This window comes from Coccidioides posadasii, chromosome 2, assembly GCF_018416015.2.
Source record: "Coccidioides posadasii str. Silveira chromosome 2, complete sequence".
NCBI lineage: Eukaryota > Fungi > Ascomycota > Eurotiomycetes > Onygenales > Onygenaceae > Coccidioides > Coccidioides posadasii.
In genome coordinates this window covers 280,219-301,412 of record NC_089408.1, presented here as the reverse complement: position 1 = coordinate 301,412, position 21,194 = coordinate 280,219, and the positions used below count along the sequence as shown (strand labels likewise).

Here is a 21,194-nt window from a genome sequence, read left to right as displayed (position 1 = left end):
CTTGGTATCTCGTACTCCGGGCTCCAAGGCCATAACAAGACACAATGCGCACCAGCATGCGGAGTACCTCCAGGGAGATCGGTATGGACTGGAGCTCAGCGTCGTCGAACTGCCCAAGCTAACGACGATGAACGCGCGCGCTCGTCACGTGGGTCTCCAGTAGCTAAGCTCCAGCCCATCAGCTGCCGACAACACACTGGCCAGACAATGTTTTTCGACGTGCAACCCTAAAAGGCTATCCGCTCGATGTCTCTGTGGGTTACTCCGTACTCCGGATGGAGCAAAACGGATTCTTGATGGATGACATCTTTGACGGTTCGAGCCAGTAGGTCGAACTCACCAAAGGGAGGAAAATCCGGTAACTCGCGACGACCAGCCAGCGGCGACCACTTGACAGGTACTATTTTTACCGGATCGAATCCGAACGGAGTATTTATTTTGTTGCCCACCGTTCTCGAATCCAAGTGCGTCTAATCGGAGCTCGAGAGGAAACCCAGAAACAGAGTCCCACGGTGTTTACGAAATGGAAAAGGGGATATTAACCCCGACTATGTTACTATATCAAGAACATCACGAAAACTCCTCACGCCACAACATGCACACGAGATCAATGACTAAGGATATTTTGTTTAATGTATTCTAGAATCCAGAACCTGGATTTCCTTTGTGTGGCCCCATGAGATGGTAGCGGTAGCTCTCGAGTTAAAATTCTCGAATTCAGGGAACGCAGCGGCGATGGCTTGCGCTCATTGGGTTGACGATCACTACTTCCTGGATTGGGGCTGGACGACGGCAGTTTCGAGTGGCAGAGCCCGTGGATGGAATCATAATTCAAGAGCAGAATCTTTGTCGACCGGCCAAGGCGGGTGAAAGAATGCCTAGTGCTGGAGAGGCGCGCCGCTGTTAAAGTATTTACATTTGTACTGTACTGAGTACCTGGGGAGGTACAGAGGATGCGTGTACACTACTATTTTCCCAGATTACGACAAGAAAAAGCAATGTTGATTTGTCCCTCCAACAATCACTGACCAAGTTTGAACATCACACAGCCCCCCCCCCCCCCCCCCCCCCCCCCCCCCCCCCAACCAAAATTAAACTAGCTGTATGTGGGAGGTGACTGCTGTTGGATCTTTGCACTCGTAGCTGCTGATCAGGTCAGTGTGCCTTAGTTCGACTATGAATTCCTTCTTGCGACTGCTGAACAGCTCACAAGGTTTGATATCGGCGAATGATGTGATCCGGAGGGGGTGGAGGCATCTGGGTGTGCCTGATGACATTAACTTTCAGTTCATTTGTGTCTCGCTATTCTCCATCGCATCTCCATTAACCTTCTTGACCGTGACCATCAAGGTTCCACAGGTCGAAATGGAAATTTCTCTTGTTCTTTTTGTGCGGGAATAAGCTCTGACGGTGGACGTGATTCCCTGGTATTCGGAACTCATCTGGAGTGCCAGCATGTTCCCTGCCAAGGGCATGGCGAACCAGAACCACAAAAAATTTCGTGGTGGGGACTCGTTGGCGATCCGGGGTAACTTTGAGGGCTTCGCGAGTCAAAATCGCCCACGCAAAAGTACATGTACAGCACGGGATACGTATTCCGTACATACACGGAGTAAACTTGAGCATTGCGTGCCGGGAAGGGAGCAAGATTCAATAATAGTGCAATACGAACGCAACCGGCGCGACTGGGCGGCGGCGAACTGAGTGCCATGCACGGTAGCAGGCGAGCTCGCTACCATGGTCTCAATTTCCTCCGTATCAAGCCATGCAGGCAGCATAACCGTAGCGAGTACGATGAAGGTTTGGGGAAAAACACTAAAAAAAAAAAAAAAAGAAAAAGAGAGAAAAAGAAAAGAGAGAAAAAAAGAAAATGGAAAAACGAAGTTATCGCATCATTGATGAATGTCTGGGCACGAGTTCCCTCCCTGATCGCCCTTCGGCTACGAGTCAACCGCCCCATACGGTGTGCTCCGTCGCTCCACATATAGTTTCATGGGTATGTACAACATACATATACGGGAGCATGGACAGACTTCCAAGGTACTATACGGAGTACATCTATTACATTAATAAATGCTGCCATACACATCCCTAAGAATCCGAAATCAGGACGAGCAGAAAACGTGACCAGGCTTGGATCAACGACCACAGGCTGCGGCATACTGTCGCCCGAAACATTTGGCGGGAAATGAGATGGAAAGGTCTTGCTTGGGTTTCATCGCCGTCGAAGCTTCGTGCGAAGTTGGCGTTTTTTTTCACGTAACTACCGTACCTCGTATGTAACTTTGGTCACGTGGCGGTAACAAAGGTACCGAGCAGCTCCACGTTTAGCGGGTCTGGCCAGCGAGGCTTAAACTCGCAGTGGACGCAAATCTTATGCCGGGATTGCCCACACTACAAAGCTTGGCCTCGACAACAAACCAAAACGACAAGATATCAACACGTCGGCTGAGGCTGCAGAAAAGAGTTCTTCTCGATCGACGCCATAATTTTAACAAGGAAAAAAGAAAAAAAAAAAAAAAAGGAAAAAATTACATAAATAAAGTATATTTTTGATGAGGCTATGACTTTCCTCATGCAATTGAGAAAGCGAAGGGCGGTGGCTGGGTCGAACCTTTCCCAGGCTCTGGTTGAGGTTTTGGGTTTTCAGCCAGAAGCTGCCTGGCTATCCACCGCCAGCCATTGCCCTGCTCATCAACTCCAGCCAGCGCCCGCCAGAATACTACCTGAGGCATACGGTACAGGGACGCTACTTTACTTTCCCGTCAATTGGTGGACTGAGCTTCCGCTCCATTGGCTCGGTGCGTGCGAGGTTCCGAGAAATGGTAACATCATGGAAAGCTGGTCTATACCTAGAGATTCTATTTTAATATACCAGGATGCAAGATATTCCATCGTCCGTATTACCACTTTCCTCTTCATCCTTCCCTGTCACGCTGGACCGGGGACCTGACCTGACACGCGGAGGCTTCCCAAGACATAACTAGAGTGACTATATTCGTCCGAAGCTAAGCTGCTTCCCGGTTCGGCTGCTCTCCCTTGGTGTCGCTTTTCTCTTTTTATCTTTTTTTTGGGTTCAGAAATTGAGCTTGAGAGAGAGGGAACGGCCATCCACGGATCAGGAGTAGAAAAAGCCTCGATGATCGGCTTTCTGTCAAGCATCACCCTCGTGGATCCGTGATGACATGTTTTAATCCGCTGGGAGGCCACTGATACACAAAAGGACTCTCTTTGTGTTCGCTCTCTCCTCCCACTGAGTGAGAATCTTCTTGTTCTCCTCTGTCCGCTGTCCTTTCAAGCCTGCTGTCTCGCCCTGTGTTGTACTTTCAACGAGACAACATGGCTTCCCACAATCTGTCGACGTGTGGGAGGATTGACGACACCTTCGGCCCGTATGCGTTACACTGTCGGGGGGGTTTCGACTTCACTCTTTTGTTCGAGGAGACCTTCCTCACCATCATTCCCGTCGGCTTGCTGCTGCTTGTTATTCCGTTTCGTGTCCACTACCTGTTCAAAAAGCAGAAGAAAGTCAACGATGGCCCATTAGTACATCTCAAGCTTGTATGTTCTTCACGGCAACCGTCGCTCCCGCTGCTCCTCGCTCTTCGAGCGAAGACATGGCATATGCTAACTTTTGGCTGCTGTAACAGACCGCCCTAGCCGCTTTCGCAGTTCTTCACTTGATCCTGTTGGTCCTCTGGACTCGCCCATCCGTCGAGCGGACTCGAACTTCTCTTGTTACCAATGCTCTCACACTTGGAAGCGCTCTCACCTTCTGCTTGCTGTCATACTTCGAGCATATCCGCACTGTCAAGCCCTCGTTCTTACTCAGTGTATATTTCCTTATCACCCTTCCTTTCGACGCTGCGCGATGTAGGACATTATGGCTACGCCGAACGAGCGACTACGGTTATCTGATCGCTCTCACTTTTACGGTGACGGTTGCTCTCAAGGTTATCATCTTGGTGCTTGAAGCGGCCCCGAAGCGCGGTATTTTGAAACCCGAGTACCAGGCGTATCCACCTGAGGCAACAAGTGGGGTAATCAATCGATCCTTCTTCTGGTGGGTCAATCCACTCTTTTGGTTCGGATATTCGAATCTCCTCTCCATCGAAAACCTTTTCAACCTCGACAAGCATCTTGTTTCGGAGCGCGTGCACCAACGCATGGAAGCAGCATGGAGCAAAGGTACTGCCAACCTTCCATTCTACTCTTAGAGGTGCCTTTACTAATGTGAGATCCGCCCTTTCTAGTCAAGAGCAAGGGTCCGAACTCGCTCTTGTGGGTTACAATAAAAGTGTTGAAATGGCGACTAATGTCCATTATATTCCCGCGCCTGTGTCTCATTGGATTCACATTTGCACAACCATTCTTGATCAACCGAGCAATCAAGTTTGCCTCGCAACCCGAATCACGAAACAGCGAGGGCATCGGAAACTCCCTGATCGGTGCATACATCCTGGTTTATATCGGAATAGCGGTACGGCCCCCTTTCCACTCCGTACATGTCTCTGCCGGGTGAATGTTTTACTGATTCATGTTTGTCTTATTTTCTTCTCTTCAGGTATCCATGGGTCAATACCAGCATTTGACATATCGCGCGATTACTATGGCTCGAGGTGGCCTCATTGGGATGCTCTACAGGAAGGCAACCGACCTAAGCATCAAGGACGTCGACCCCGCCTCCTCACTAACTTTAATGAGTGCCGATATTGAGCGCATCGTGCAGGGTTGGCAAACAATGCACGAAATGTGGGCCAATATTATTGAGGTCGGCATTGCCATTTTCCTTCTCTACCTACAGCTTGGTGTGGCTTGTGCCGTGCCAATAGCCGTCTCGATTTTGTCGCTGGTCTTATCAATCATCGCAATGAACTTTGTGACTGCCCACCAGGCGCTTTGGCTCGAGGCTATCGAGCGCCGTATTTCGGCAACAACCGTGATGCTTGGCTCTATGAAGGGTGTTAAGATGTGTGGTCTTAAGCAGACCCTGTTGACGAATTTGCACAATCTTCGAATTGAGGAGCTGACCATCTCCAAAAAATTCCGTAAACTGTTGATCTGGAATATGGGTTTTGGTACGCTACATCCCATGTGGCTTCCCGCTGCTTCGTTACCCTGTCGTTTACTGACCAATAACGATAGCCTACGTTTCCCAGGTCTTCAGCCCTATTCTTACCTTCACCGTCTTCTCGATTTTGGCAAAGAAGAACGGCGATAACTCAATTCTCGATTTCGCCAGAGTTTTCACGTCCCTGTCACTGTTTGCGTTGCTATCCGAACCGTTACAGTCGCTCATTTTGGCCCTAGTCACGTTCCTGGGCTCCGTGGGCTGCTTCTCTAGAATTCAACAGTTCCTGGACAAGCCCTCACGTGTTGATCCCCGGCATAAGCCCATGGACATCCCCGATGACATCATGGACAGCTCGCAGAGTTTCCCGGCCACCGAGCACAACAGCATGACAACAGAGAAGACACGTGTATCAAGCGCCCTCAGTGTTGCGAAATTGTCTTTCCCATTCAAGGATGCACCGCAGCCGCTTGCTGATGGAGACGTCGTCACGATCCAGGATGGCTCTTTTGGCTGGGATCCGGATAAACAACCGCTTCTTCGGGAAATCAGCTTGTCGATCCCCAGGGAAAAACTCACTATGATTGTTGGCCCTGTCGGATGTGGGAAGTCGACTCTCCTAAAGGCTATTCTCGGCGAAGTACCGTGCATGGGGGGACGCGTCGATGTGGCGACTCTCAACATGGCATACTGCGACCAGACCGCCTGGCATATGAACGAATCTATCCGAGACAGCATTACTGCCGTGTCGGGTTTCGATGAGCAGTGGTATACAACCGTCCTTCGCGCATGCTCGCTAGAGGAAGATCTACAACAACTTCCTCGAGGCGATCGGACCATTGTTGGAAGCAAGGGAATCGCTCTCAGTGGAGGCCAGAGTCAACGTATTGTAAGTATCCGTATCAGTACCGATCGCCGACATGCCACTAACAGCCCATGAACAGTCCCTCGCCCGGGCTGTCTATGCCCAAAAGGATGTTATCATCTTGGACGATGTCCTGAGCGGTATTGATGCATCCACCGAAAACCATATTTTCCACAATCTGTTAGGACAGAACGGTTTGCTGCGGAGAATCCACTCCACCATCATCCTCGTCTCCTCTTCCCGTAAGTATATCCATCATTTGGTACGTAGAAGAAAGCGTGTCTTAACTCCGAGATAGCTAAGCGACTCCCGTACTCCGACTACATCATCGCTCTTGACGCTGAAGGCAAGATCTGTGAGCAAGGTAGCTTCCAAACCTTGAACTCCGCTGCCGGATATGTGTCTAGCTTCTCGCTTCCTCCTCCAGACTGGACGTACAAGGCCGACCCGGATGCCCACCGTGGCGTTACATCGATCGTTCAGGAGGATGAGCCCGACAACCTTCGCAGCAACGAGGCCCTGGAGGCTGAAGCCAACAGGAGAACTGGAGACGTAGGCATCTACCTCTACTATGTCGGATCCGTTGGCTGGTTCGCCGCTCTCATGTTCGTTGTCTTTGTCTGCGGCTTTGTGTTCTGCATTGCCTACCCGAGTAAGTCGCCTTCGGTTTGCTCAACACTTTACCATATATTTTGCTAACATGATCTATTCACAGCCATTTGGCTCAAGGAGTGGGCAAGTGCAAATATTGAAAACCCATACCAGAGACTCGGCTACTACTTAGGCATCTATGTCATGCTTGGCTTTTTGGCAATTATCTGCCTTATTGCTAGCTGCTGGTTAGTTTGTATTTTAAAAACCTTGAAGGATTCTACAGATATACTGACAAATGAACAACAGGCAAATGATTATCACCATGGTGCCAAAGTCTGGTGAAGCTTTCCATCTGACACTGTTAAAGACTGTTTTAAGGTAACCGGTTCCCCCAGATTGCCCCGAGAGAAACAAACTGACAATTGGGTTGTAGCGCACCAATGTCGTTTTTTTCCACAACGGATACAGGCGTGACCATCAATCGTTTCAGTCAAGATTTACAACTCATTGATATGGAATTGCCTGTTGCTGCACTTAACACATTTGCAGGTAAGCAATCCTTCCAATCTATGTATATTTCAGTGTATTGCTGACATCTGTCTTTCTAGTATTTGTTCTCTGTATCGCCCAGATGATCATTATTGGTGTGGCCTCTGTTTATGGTGCAATATCTTTCCCAGTCGTCCTTGTAGCTTTGTACTTCATCCAAAGGTACTATCTTAGGACCTCTCGACAGCTTCGATTTATGGATCTCGAGGCCAAGGCTCCGTTATACTCCCAGTTCTCTGAGTGCCTGAACGGTCTAGCAACAATTCGAGCTTTCGGATGGCAAAAGTTCCTTGAGGAGAAGAACCGTCGACTCCTCGACCGGTCTCAGAAGCCATTCTACCTACTCTTCTCCGCGCAGCGTTGGTTAACACTGGTGTTGGATTTGGTTGTGGCCGGCATTGCTACTATTCTAATCATCCTTGTCGTCAAGCTGCGTGGTACGATCGGCGGTGGGTACGCTGGTGTTGCGTTGCTGAACGTCGTCCAATTTAGCCAGAGCATCAAGCTGTTGATTACGTTCTGGACAACCCTTGAAACTCACATCGGTGCGATTGCGCGTATCAAAGTTTTCAATGAAACCATGGTGGCTGAAGACAAGGTTACTGAGAACAATATGCCTCCAACCAACTGGCCGGGAGAGGGTGGCATCGAATTTCAGAATGTCTCTGCTGAATATAGGTAGGCTACGCCCTATTCATGGAACGCAAGGATATAATTATTAATTTGGCGCATTATAGGCCTGGTGAACCTGTTCTTAGGAACGTATCCCTGAAAATTAACCCGGGCGAGAAAATCGGAATTTGTGGCAGAACTGGAAGGTAAGGAAAATAACCAGGGATCTTACATCCCTTGACTATTTTCTTTTAATTGCCTTGTCTGAAGTAGCAATGCTGACCGCCCCAATAGTGGAAAGAGTTCAATGGTCCTGAGCATTTTCCGAATGATTGAGCTCAGCGGTGGTACCATCACTGTCGACGGCGTTGATCTCAGCACGATTCCTCGACAAGAGATCCGCTCTAGAATCACCGGCGTTGCACAAGACGCTTTCCTCTTGAAGGGTACCTTGCGTTTGAATGCCGACCCTACCGGCTTCCTTTCTGATGGTGCCATTATCAATGCCTTGAAGAGCGTGCATCTGTGGTCTGTTGTCGACGAAAATGGCGGTCTCGATGCTGATATCGACGATCTCCACTTGTCACACGGCCAGAGGCAATTGCTCTGCCTTGCACGTGCTATGCTGAGACCTAGCAAGATTTTGATCCTTGATGAAGCTACCAGCAAGTAAGTGGTGTTGTGACCATTAATTTATCGTGCCCTGTACGTCCGAAAAAAGCTGACCACTTTGTTGCGTAGTGTCGACCGTAAGACCGACGAGATTATGCAACGCGTCATTCGGGAAAAGCTTTCTCGACACACCATCATTGCCGTTGCTCACAAGCTCGACACCATTCTAGATTTTGACAAAGTGGCCCTCCTTGATGGCGGTGTGCTCAAAGAGTTCGACGACCCTTACACCCTCTTGTCTGCTGATTCAGACTTCAGCAAACTCTATGCGAGCACGATGTCAGACCAACCCGACGAGGTGGGCATAATGGCTGACGACATGACTGTTTCGTCGGAGGCGCCTGTGTCGAGGTAAAGCCTTTCGGATAGCTCTTTTAATTTTTAATATTGTCCCTTTTTATCGGCGCCTTAATTGTGGGGTGTATTTATGGATCAGTTGGAGATGAGATAACGTCGGCGCTGTATATTTGCCTGGGCTTAATCAGTACATAGATGTTTGATAACATTCTGGTCATCGTGCTTCTTCTGACCTGTGTCCTCCCTTGACTAGTTCACGACAAGCGCATAGACTTCTCTAGGTTGCTTAACTATTTGTTCCTGCTGATCGTTATGCCGTTCCTGCTACTGCTACATTCCCATACCGCCCGACCCTTTGGCCATTCTCTACATGCCTGATCTACAAATAGATTCCTGTGTTCTCACACCTTGTGTTTCTGCTGACCATTGTCATTCATTTTGACATTTTTGCGTTTAATTTGGCAGACTTTTGACGGAGTTGATAATGTCTTCTGTGTGTATGTAATACATATAATGGAGCTGTTTTGGAAGCCAAATAGTGGATGAGCCTTTTTGATGTTTGCCGGAGCTTGGGGGAGGGGCCCTTCTCATGTGCCTCCGCCACATGGTAGCTGAGCAATAATTCAAATTTTTTATTTCAACCTGCATATACCATGCACCTGCGCACGTAATTCTCATTGTCTGGCAGTAAGCTGGCTGTCAAAAAATACATTCAGGTCAAGCTAGCAGCTATAGGCCGGGAAGGCAAGACAGATACACTTGGAAGCAACCTCGCGACTCGCAACTCGGGCCGAATCGGCCAACATACTCCGTGGATGCTTGTCCAAGATGGAATAAGTCCATGCATGGAATGTATGGAGATGACGCCAGAATGTCGGGGTTCGAATCAAGTAAAGATAAACTTACTAGCTCTTGAGGAGGGGAAGGGCGGGAAAAAGGAAGTCGATCTCAAAGTCTCTCAGCCGTGTTCTGGAAACGCGGTCTACGAGGAGATCTCAGGTGGGAGATTCGGACGAGGTATACCATGGCGTTTGAAGATATTACAAGTGATCGACGAGCTGAGGACGAGGGACTGGGATAGGGCTTGATAACCTTCGAGCGGGGCTGATTGTCAGTATGAAGTGAGCGCTGGACACCACTCACCCTCCGGCCATCAACGAAAGTAGTCCTCAAATTTCCACCAAAACAGGCTGGTGTTCTCAGCTCGGGCCCGGACCAGGCGGAACTGGACACCCGCAACCCAGGAGGGCTGCATCCCAGGTTCAAGGAGTACATCCAAGGTGGACGAAGGAGGCCCGCCGTCATGGATGGTTGGCATGTACAGTACATACCCAGGATAGCCCAGGAACCTGGATTTTTCCGCAACTCTTAAGGTTGTCACGAGTCATGGAGCTACTACGGCAGCCTGTAGCATCCAACCCGCCAAATTTTGTAATCGGCTGGTAATTGCATGATCCTTACTTTTGATTACTGTATCACAAAATTTTGATTCACATCCAAGATCCAACTACTAGTTAGACCGACTGTTTGGAACAAGAACAGAACAGAAGTTCCCAACAACTCTGAACTCATGCTGTGATTCCATTTTCATTCTATTTCGTATAGTTAGCTGTTACCCAATCCTGTGGTTGAGAAGAATCCAACCCGCGTCCCAATTAGGATTGAGAGATCCCAATCCCATTCTGGTCGGGCAGCCTTATTGTTGACTGAATAATTTTTTCTACTTATACTTTTGGATATCTTGCCACACGTCCCCCAAGTTGCCCGGATCATTGGGAACTATCCTACCCTTAGGATGCAGCCCTGGGACACTAGTCCGAGTACAGGCACCACTGCATCCGCATCATCGATAGACACCGGAACATCTCAGGTCTTTCCATGCCCGAAACCTCCTGCTGAACTAAAGGTCCGCGACATTGGGACACTGTACCTACAAATGATTGTCAAAGAAAATAAGAGAGTCACCTATTACAATCTAAGAGCTTGTCCACGTTCGTGATAGAAAGTGTTACGTGGGTAACAATCTCTGCGCATACGCAGATTGGACACGATGAATCTATTATGAAATACTTCTTCTGTGGGATAATCTTCTGCAGAAAATGTCTCTACTTTTGTTTTCATTTTGCATCTGCATCTTTGTCTGTTAACTAATCTCTTTATTGCTAAAGCTAATCCAGCAAAGGGGACTCGGTTGAGACCAACCGTCCAAGAGATCTTCGATCCTTGTCAGGTTCTCAACTATGCCTTCTCTCTGCTACTGATAAAACTGGAGGCATATTCTTTGTGGAAGCATCAACTCTCCTTTGTCCCCAACAACTTGAAGATTGGCTGGGATAGACCAACATTACTAGGGGAATTTTCTCATATGTCTTGTTCATCATTTAGAGACATATAAACGGTCGAACATCTCCAGCTGCGAGTCACACATGTTTACTTGATGGACTTTTCTGCAGTGGTCAATACGTCAAAGCCAAACAAACTTGCTGCCACTTTCCGCCAGTATGGGTAACTAGAAAGCTGGCAGTTTGATTCGCCCTCTGGGTATATAAAATCTCTAGTTGAGCAATCCAGGCCTAATAACACGCTCCCTCCAGGCATCAATGAAGAGGAAATATTGTCCATCAGCATAGGTCCCCATCAGTGGTACAGGCTGGAAGCTGAACTTGACCCAGGGGAAGCAGAAAGGTAAGCTATCTTCAGCACACTTGTTAGATTTTGCTTAATAACAGATAAGATGCTTAGCTTCCCGAAGTTTCTTTATGACCCATCTACGTCGCAGTTGAGTGTGGAGGATGGTATCTTCACTTCACAGACTTGTAGTTGAGACATTCTACAATTGATTGAATGATGGCATTTGTCATACCGGCTTAGAGACCACGATACGGACCAATGGGCGATTTCGACTGCATAGGGGTGGTCATCCTGCCTAATACAAAATTCCTGATCTAGCCCTTATATCGGGCAAGAGGATGCTCATCCTTGAGGTTGTTTTGGCTGGAACATATGACCATCTTGTCAAGAGTGCGAAGCTCTGGCTTGAGGGAAGACAGGATGTACAAAGAGTACTCCTTGTGGAACTTACAGACGGTTCCGAATACCACTGTCCCATTGAGAATCCTCCAGCTGCGGTGCTAGAATCTTTTGCCCTTCCAACAAGGGGACCGGGATCTAGAAGGCGCATTCCACTTTGAGAGTCAACTTGGTCCTCTTAAGCTGGGTGACACCCAATGGGTCGGGATAATACACATGTTCCTTGAAGTATGGAAGCGCAATGCGCAAACTAGGGGGGGGGTGAAGAATCGTTGATTCAGGGTTGTAGGTTTTCAGTGTTATCGCTATCGTTCTCCATCATTCTGACCTTATGTTAATTATAGCATTGATTGCACCCACGCCACCCCTACTCGCGCTCCAATTAAGTGACTTTCTCGAAGTCGAGTCTCATGACGATAGAGACATCGTGCTGGGCTGGGAGACCTTTCACCGGAAACTGAAGAGGGACTTGCTCCGGATGGCGGTCTGGAGATATGAGGAGATACCAAACAGGTATATATATATAGAGAGAGATAGAGAGAGAGAGAATGAATGTCTTTGATGGGTCAAAACAATTGTAATTCTTAATTATTGAATAATTCGTGTTTTTAGGCGCCAAGTATAGGGCGGGAGATCTGTTTTCATATGAATTCATGCAAAATGTCAGACCAGCTGTCGTCAATGATGAAGATGCGATTTTTGAAAACTCTTCAATTCCGCAGTCAAACATGGACTCCAGTTACTACCCTGGTGGTTAATTGTTTAGTTACTTAAACTAATAGAGCACTTTAACATAAAGCTGATCAAAAAGTAGCCAAGGAGATTGTGGAGGTGTGCAGAGGCCTGTAACTGAGCCTGGGCTTGATAATTTCCTTCCATATGATGTGGGATGGAAATTCTTCTCTTTTTCTTTTTATTCCCCTTTTTTTTATTTTTTTATTTTCCATTTTTATTGTTATTTTATTTTTATTGCTAATTTTTTTTGCTTGCCGGCAAGACCAAAGATGAGGAATTTATATCGCTTGCAAAGGCCTACTCCCCTTGATGATTGAATCTAGTTTTGATCAAGAGATCTTTTAATCAATGCCCCGCAGGATCCAATGCTTGACGGCTACCATCTATGTAAGTTGATGCCAATTCATGATTAGAAGATATGCAACGTGATGGTCGTCCAAGCACTTCCTCATTGCGCGAATGTGTGGACTTCCTCGGGCAGCATTGACCACTCCACACAATTACCCAGTGTAAACATTCCTGCATGGTTTTGCAAAAGTCTGTATCGCATCCATGTATGCTAGTGAGGATGGGTGAGGACATGGAAAGGAAGGGGTGAGAACAGAGCGGTGATCCTCTTGCACTAACTCGGAACAAGCACACATCCAGATTCCCTGCTCACTACTCTGTACCTATGTACAGAGGATATAAGTAACTAATACTCGATTATACATGCATGATTCAGAATAAAATAAATATATTAAAATACATTACTGCGGCGCTTGGGCCTCCGTCTATCCCAAGAAGGCGATAGACAAAGACAGGTTTTTGCGCAAGCAAGGTCCCCGCAAAGAAAGGCGGAAGTATGGCTTGGGGGCGGCCGCCGACGACGAGGCCGCGAGATGGCGCGGCGCACCAAGCTTGTGGTGTCCAAGTGCGTGGGCAACCACGTTTCCAGGCCCCATTTAGTATGAATTGACAGATCTTTGCCCCGTTCGGCGCGAGACGAGTAGAAATAAGAGCCTTGGAGCTGGCGTCATAGACAAGCGAAGATCCCGCCTGGAGCCATCAACCCAGGTCCCTGCGCAGCTTTTCAAGGGCTTTTTCAAGGAATAGCTTATTTCTGCGTCAGTACCCGAACGAGCCGCCAGCTTTTCGCCAACCGACGGACGCAACTTTATCAATCTGGGCTGCGGGAGTCCTTCGTTTAACAAACCTTGGAAGCGCCCCGGTACACTTTGTGTTTGTGTATGAGGGAGTCCTGGGCATGTAGCCATCATCGGCGTCCCGTCGCCGACACTGGACGGCTCTCTGCGGCTTACCGGTTAAGGGGAGCTGCGGTATTCCGGGCCATCCGGGAGAACATTCCACAGGAGTTCCACGACGCAGGCCGCGTTAGTCCATACATACTCGAGGGCCAATCGACTTTCCAAACGCAAGGATGGAACTGCCATTTGGACCGAATCAAGGCGGGATCTCTCACCGTTCCTTAAACACGAAGTGCAAAACAGACCAAAGGCCAAGAGCTATTGGCACTCCTTGATTATAAATGCAATGCTTGTGGACGCGTGAGGCCTGTTGCGCTTTGGCAGAAAGAAGGGAATATTGGCAGCGATCGGTGAAGGCTCGACGCGGGCGGCCGCAAAAAGGAACGAACACGACGGAAAAGCGAAAGCGGGGGGGGGGAATGGCGCCAAGAAATCGAGTGGGGCCAGCCAGCCAATTAGGAACGGCAGCACGTTTATCCGTGGACTACATCACGTGATAATCAGGACCAGATTGTCGATATTGTCCAATCAGGAGCCTACAATGCTCGGGAATATCCAACCGGCTGTCCAATCAGAATATTCCCCTTTGCATTTGAGTGGGTTGCCCCTTCCTTTTAATTAACCTATTCTAGAATCCTTGGCGAAACACGGAAAGGGGAAGGAACGCGGACCACGCTAGGCCCACGTGTCGCTACTGACTAAGGCAAAATGGCGTGTTTGATTTTGTGGGCCGCTGATCGCCGTCTTCCCAAGTACAATTGGATAGAGGGGCGCTAAAAACCATCAACACGCTGGCTTAGCGTCAGTGGAATGGGGTGATGTTACGGATACGTGGTCGACCTCATCCCTCTTTTTTCTTTTCTTTTGTGGTCTCGTCACTCGCTATTATCGAGCTGCCGACCGGGATGACAGCGCAATCCTCTGCTATCGGGCGCAGCTCACTCTGGATTTGGTCGAAATCCTTCTAAAGGCGGGCTCTTTTGGATCCAGTGCCATGCGATTCTCCCAAACATGGTTCGGTTTCCCGCCAGCCACGTCCCCGACATCCTCCGTGCACAAGTTACATAATTCCTCAGGTGCCCAGAGGAGACAATAAGATGAGGCCCAAGCCTTAGTATCAACAAGGCTGTGAGGGCACAGGAATTCGCTGCTGACGATGAGCTGTTAACTAGTTAACCTCGTGTTGGGCTCTAAACCGTTTCTCTGCCGCCTTCGAGAACCGTCGACTTGAAACTCTGCAGATCGGCACTAAACTAAATCTCAACGACGCCAAATATCTCTCTCTCCCCCTTCGCTTTTCTCCATCGCTTTCAACTTGGAGGAGGGCCTCTTTTCATTTCATTTCTTTTTCTTTTTTTTTTTTCCTCCCCCCCTTTTTCTACCCCGGCCGAATATTAGCTATATGAATACATTAGGAATTCACTCCTGCCAGCATGGAGACAATGGCATTGCTCGTTACTGCCCACTGAATACGACCTCGAAGTCCTCCGTCCCTTCTTTGGCCCGATCCACCTGCGAGGCGGGCAGGAATATTCCCCGACGTTACCTATTTAATTCAGAGAGTTCGGCGTTACCGTGACCAGTCATGTCCCCAGGAGGCTCGACCGCCACTGCAGCTCCTCCTCCAGCCCTAAAGAGCCGAAGGTCAGCAAAGCAAGGTGACGGATTGGCTCCCGCACCCCGGAAACGACGTAGACGAGCTGTAGGGAGCGGTGCTGCTGATGATTGTTTTACCTGTGCGGACCGCCAAGTCAGCTGTGACCGACGACGACCATATTGCACTCAGTGTTTGGATCTGGGGAGGCGGTGTTCGGGATACAAGACAACGTTGACATGGGGTGTAGGTGTTGCGAGTCGTGGGAAGCTTAGGGGTTTGTCGTTGCCGATATCCGGCTCTCAGAAAGTTACCGTACCCGTGTCCCAAACTGCAACAAGGAAACAAACACCGAGAAGTGTTCCGCACGCGAAAGATAGAAATGACGTGACAGGCCTTGCACAGGCTCGAGATGAGTTCAGCGGATTCATATCCTCGTCCGTTCCATTGACTCCAACAAGTTCGCTTTCAAGTCCAGCGAGCTGGGTATCGACGGTCGCGGCGCCAGACGTCCCCATCACATCGCATACGAGCCAATCACCTGTTAATATAGCTTCTTTTCAACAGTCTTCATATACCCCTTCTGAGAACCATACAGAATATACTCCCAGCCAATCTGTGTATTCCAACACTGGGCCGGGGACTACATCTATCGCATCTTTTGACAATGACCAGTTCCATCCGACTGCCTGGACGCACCTGGCGACTTCGCATCCGCATGTGTCACCTCCATCTCCGCCTGTGTCTGACCAGCCTGTGCCCTTGCATGCAAATATTTCGAGAAAACGTGTAGTTTGCAACTACTCACGGCCAGCTGAAGATGAAATCAGCCCAACCTCCTCATCCCCACCGGAAGCACACACGTCAACCCCGGTGATAACTATGAATCGGTGTCCTCGCAAAGCTATCTTATCCATCAGCCATTCTGGAACCAAATGGTTGGTCAGACCCCACGAATGCGGTATCTCATCGGCTATTACATGGAAGTGATCGCTCCTGTGATCGTGGCATTCGATACCCCAACAAGCCCGTTCCGGCTATACATGATAGAATTAGCTAAAACTAGCGACACCTTACAGCATGCGATTGCTACTCTGTCGCTCAGTAATTTAAGGCAGAGAAGGAAAAACTGGGGACTGTCCACAGGCAAAACCTTGCCTTCTCGCAGGTCATGCCAGGCACACTGTCGATTGACAGACAGGTCGATGACCGAAGGCTTTGGGCTTCTTAGCCCAGATGAACAGATGAAAGAGGAAACGCTCCATAAGGCAATTGTGATCAATTCAGTGAATGCTCAGTTGGCTGACCCTATCGCCAGACGTTCCGATGCCTTGCTGGCGACGTTGCTGGTACTCAGCATATTTCACATGTGCGACACCGGATTTGCATCTTTCAAAAGCCAATTTGCGGGTGTGAGAAAGCTCTTTGCTCTTCGCAAAAATAGCAGAAATTCCAACTTCGAGGCAACAAAGTGGTTCATGAGAATGTTCACTTGGTTTGACACGATGACCGCCGCCGTCAATGATCGGGACAGCCAGCTGAGTGCCGAGTTTCTTGACCTTGTAACCCAAACAGGCGATGAATGGGCGCTGGAAAACCTAGCGGGCTGCGAGTCGCGATTATTTCGGATGGTTGCCCAGCTCAGTCGGCTGAACCAACTCAGTCAAATGAAACCAGTTGAGCCGAACGAATTTGTGGAGAAACCGGTTGCAACAGTTATTCCTCCTCCCTCTATGCTTCACTATCCCACTTTCTCATCCCCTATTTATTCGCGTGAAGGGTTTGTTCCTTTCCCCAGCGACATGCCGTTCAATGCGTATCAAGTTTCTGATCCACGTACTGAATTCTGGCAAGAATGGCGTGCAATGCGGCAAAGGTTGGAGTCGTGGCGGATGGATCCCGCGTCTACAACGGCACCAAGCCCTACTACACCTGCGCACACACCTACTTCTTCTGCTCATTTCCCATCCTCTTCCGGCTTTACTTCCGCTACACCTCCTGCGACGTCAACTCTCGCCCATGTACCCCAGGCAAATCTCCCCGATGTTTCCAATATATCTGAATCTTTCCGATATGCAGGTCTTTTGTATCTCGAGCGTCTTGCGAATCCAAATATCCCTTCTACTCACGCACGAATTCAGAACTTAGTGTATGGCGCTTTGCATTATATCACCGCTGTTCAGTCGGACGTATTTCTCCTCTGGCCTCTATTCATTACAGGGGCAGAATGCGTTTTCGAAGCGGATAGGCAGATCATTCGTCAGAGGTGTTGTGATATACAGAAGGATTCAGGGTTTGTGAATAATCTCTCTTGTTTGCAACTCCTCGAGAAGATCTGGGCGAGCGACTCTAAACAAGGTTCTTCCGAACCATTCCCAGACGTCACTAACAGCCCCTCCGACTTGCGGACAGCTACAAAGGCGGAGCATCCGGGGAGTTCTGCGGGTCCAATGGGCCCACCGTGTGCGATCCGAGAACTTGTTGGTGGAGAAGGCTTCAAGTGGAGACGGATTATTGATTCGGAGAAAATGACTCAGGAGTACATTGTTGTTTGACGCGAGATGGAGTACCTGTCTGTTCGAATATACCCTTTCTCGGTGTGTTTCGGGGTTTTTTACATTTCCTTGTCTCAAATCTTCCCCTTGTGTACATACGTTCGAGTGTTTGCGGCAATGCCCTAATCTCGTAATCAGCGTATAGATTATCAGTTCAGTCTCTAACTGTTTAAATTTCTCAGCCATGCTGTTTCACTTCTTTCACGCCAGCTTTTCCTTCTCCTTTGCCATCTCCAAGCTATTACCCCTCTCGAAGTCAATATTGCTTGCGTCGTCCTCTCAAGCTCCATGGACATCTACCCAGGCAAACAGCCCGACTCCATTTAAGAGTCCTCATCTGCAAACGAGCACAACACTTGAATATGGTGTTTCCACGACAAGTCCACCAAACTACTTAGCCAATTTTCTATGCATATAGTTAGAGGTAGCAAACGAATTGTATGTATCTACATACATATACATCCGTCCACAAGAACTGCCAGCCGGGAGGTGGAGGGAGCCATGGTTCCCAAGCTCTCTGCGTGCTGCTTTCCACTTCCCTTGCACCCGTGGTGGGAATTAAATGCTCGTCTTACCCTTGGCTTATCCGCCTTTCTCCATTTTTCCTTTTATCTTCTTCTTTTTTTTTTTTTTTTTTTGGTTTCTATGTTTTGTTGTAGACAATATTCGTCGGTCTCCTTCAGCGGTCCCGATAAACTAGTTAGTTAAGTAACTGCTAACTAGATACCGTGCCACTTGTTCTAAGAGCGATCAGCAGCTCTCAGAATTCAGGCCGCCACGACGCCCAGCAGGGAAATTTGACGTCGCTCGATCGAGGCGCCAGCCAGTGAATACGCTCCTTTCTCCGAGCCGAAATAGGTGGTGACGTTCAGGGGCACTTTGGATTCGAATTTACATCAGATAGACGACCTCGCTGGATCGTTCAGCCATAGTAGGTTCCTTCTCCTCGCCTTCCTGGGCTCGTACATTTCGGGGGAGAACGTACAAATATACAGCGGAGGAGACGAGGAAGCTTGTTGCTCAAAGATAGATCGAGGTATGGATCTCTTTGACACACTTCCAAGATGGTCTGGTGTCTTCAAGTATATCAGGACGGTTTCATTCATAGCAAAGAGTTAGGACACCAAAATTCTCGCTTGTTTCGATAGATGTATCTTTCAGCTACGCGAGGCGAATGGGGGAGATCACGAGCAGGATGTGCCATGGGAGCTCAAAGAGGACTCGGAGCTCTCTAGAGGTCAAATAGAAGCCTTTAAATCGGACCTGATGAAAGATCTAGACAGGTTTGCACCGGCATTCATCGAGCGGAAGGTTGCTCCGTCTGCAAGTGTAGAGGAAAAGTTCAAATGTCTTGAACTCAAAGTAAAAGTCAGATGGAGCGCCTGGCGCGCGTCTGAGTACGGCAAGCTGATGTTGTCCAGGCGCTGTTGTTATTGATATGCTGATTTCTGGGCAGAAAAGAATGAATTTTATGAAGCTTCGCTTGAAACTTTGATGAAGTGCAAGCCTCACGAAATTGAGGTTTCTTTGTCCCCATCTCAGAGTAGTGTTCCGTCCCTAGAGCGGGTTTGTTCAACAAGTATTTTGAAGAACCTTCGAGCTGCTTGCTATTGAAGGGAAGAGAGATCTAGCCCTATTTTCCTGTGCCGGCAACATCACTATAGTTCGCCGAGGCACATTGACAGATCCACCAGACGTCTCGAGCCCGCGAGAGTCTCCTCCAGTGGACATTTACTGGCGTTCGACAGTGGGTGCTGTCACACCAGCCGTCACTCTTCCGCTGGAGGGGGAAACTCTGGACCCGCTGGTCAGAGACTGCTTTCCAGCCACCTTTAGCAGAGGTTCTCAAGACATCCTGGAGCCAAGCTATAGATCCGCAGGAAAACTCGACTCAGATTGCTTTGCGACGAGCTTCCACCCGGCCAATTTTGGAATCCTAGACGCAATCGAGCAGATATTGCTTCCAGGTGTTATCTCGCCCAAAGACAACGAAAGAGAGTTTCGGCGAGTCAGGGCAGAGTTGTGTAAATTGAATGTAAGCCGACAGAACGGTCCTGGTTCGGCTGTGAATATTGATCTGGCCTCCAGGATCAGAGAATGCACCAAGGCTATCACATCACTGATATAGCCCAAAGCTAGGATTAGCCCTTTTAGCACTGTCCTTTCATCATGATGAATAGGAGAGTGCGGCCTTCAAAGTTCCTAGCTCAAACCCGCGGGACTCCGTATGAACCTTTTTCAGCCACACAAGCATTCCGCAGGTATGCGACCAAGGCACAGAGGTATTTCTCGTATAGAAGGTCAGCAATATCAGGGTGATCTTTAATGACTCTCACACTAATTTCTCCCGGTGCCCTAGGGCCTGACCCTTCCACAGAAGGAGCTTTATCAATGCGATTCTCCTCAGACTTATCTCTACTGTGTATATTGCGATAATCGATATCGAAGCAGGAGACATGTCCCGCTATGGCCATCGTACGGGCAAATATTTTTTCTGCAAGCAATCGCCTCAGTGGCGATCCGAAGACTCCGATGCCTGTCAAAGATGTTACCATGGCTGTACTCCAAATCAAGGAGCGGCTCTGCTCCGCTGGTGTCCGTGTTCGCACCCAGACTTTCAATGGCTTTCCTTATCTCTTTCATCGTCTGTCTCATCTCGCTTTTGATCTCTTTGTCGCCTTGGTACTAATTGCCGCATGTCTTGTCCCGGCTCAAGGGAATTCATACCTTTAGAAAATTCTTGACGTATATGAATACGCCGTTATCTCCTGGAGCCGTGGTCGCAGTGAGTCAATTCCCTTCTTGTCTGTACTTAAATCGTTCCACAGGTGTTTATGTTTAAAGAAATGTGCTTCGATGTCTCCATGGTTCCAAAACTGGTGTTACAAATTGTGCCTGGCTAAGAATCCGGAGAATGCGTCACCCAAGCCACAACTGGTGGATTCTTCCCACGTCCAATTTTGCTCATTTATCGACCAGGTCAGGCCCCGTCAACTCTTCCAGAGTTCTGTTCCTATCTGGATCGAACTCCCCTGCCCATTCAAACACATCCTGCGTGGCAATATCCAGCTTGGTGTGTATTGTTGTGGGAATGGCGGATATTGGGTTTCCATGCATCCGCGCGCCATGCAGTTGACCGTGGACTTATCTACCTTGGTGGAGACTCCGGCTATCGTTCTTCTAGAGATGTTCGGGAGGTCAGTGACGCTAAAATGCTCTTGGTTGGCCCGTAGACTTCGATGCGGATGTCCTCCGAGAATGGTTTTTTACCTGTGTCGCCGACATCGCCAATACCCATAGCGTTTTCGACTGGGTTTAATTCCTTAATGGAAGCTAGAATGGGTCGGAAACTAGCCTCCATCATATGCTTTCC

At 48.7% G+C, this 21,194-nt stretch overlaps 3 protein-coding genes across 3 annotated transcripts; 2 read left to right on the top strand and 1 right to left on the bottom strand.

The window, feature by feature from the left end:
• Positions 1–1,323: 1,323 nt before the first annotated feature.
• On the bottom strand, positions 1,324–1,626 carry D8B26_002596 (uncharacterized protein; the record flags this gene model as incomplete). The annotated part of the gene is made up of 1 exon (XM_066123887.1): positions 1,324–1,626. One exon carries the CDS (start codon positions 1,624–1,626, stop codon positions 1,324–1,326), a length of 303 nt encoding a protein of 100 aa, XP_065979962.1.
• Positions 1,627–2,909: 1,283 nt separating this feature from the next.
• D8B26_002595 (uncharacterized protein) lies at positions 2,910–9,276 on the top strand. The gene is made up of 14 exons (XM_003069073.2): positions 2,910–3,561; positions 3,651–4,188; positions 4,254–4,480; positions 4,565–5,078; positions 5,146–5,960; positions 6,016–6,178; positions 6,235–6,588; positions 6,652–6,775; positions 6,837–6,908; positions 6,964–7,079; positions 7,139–7,757; positions 7,817–7,897; positions 7,986–8,360; positions 8,433–9,276. Exons 1-14 carry the CDS (start codon positions 3,340–3,342, stop codon positions 8,716–8,718), a joined length of 4,506 nt encoding a protein of 1,501 aa, XP_003069119.2. The 5' UTR covers positions 2,910–3,339; the 3' UTR covers positions 8,719–9,276.
• Positions 9,277–15,257: 5,981 nt separating this feature from the next.
• On the top strand, positions 15,258–17,821 carry D8B26_002594 (uncharacterized protein; the record flags this gene model as incomplete). The annotated part of the gene is made up of 2 exons (XM_066123886.1): positions 15,258–16,055; positions 16,097–17,821. 2 exons carry the CDS (start codon positions 15,258–15,260, stop codon positions 17,819–17,821), a joined length of 2,523 nt encoding a protein of 840 aa, XP_065979961.1.
• Positions 17,822–21,194: the final 3,373 nt, after the last annotated feature.

Coding starts and splice junctions, on each gene's coding strand:
- D8B26_002595 (XM_003069073.2), top strand. CDS start 3,340: ATGGCTTCCCACAATCTGTCGACGTGTGGGAGGATTGACGACACCTTC. Junction 7,080..7,138: donor TGCACTTAACACATTTGCAG/GTAAGCAATCCT, acceptor CTGTCTTTCTAG/TATTTGTTCTCTGTATCGCC. Junction 8,361..8,432: donor CTTGATGAAGCTACCAGCAA/GTAAGTGGTGTT, acceptor TTTGTTGCGTAG/TGTCGACCGTAAGACCGACG.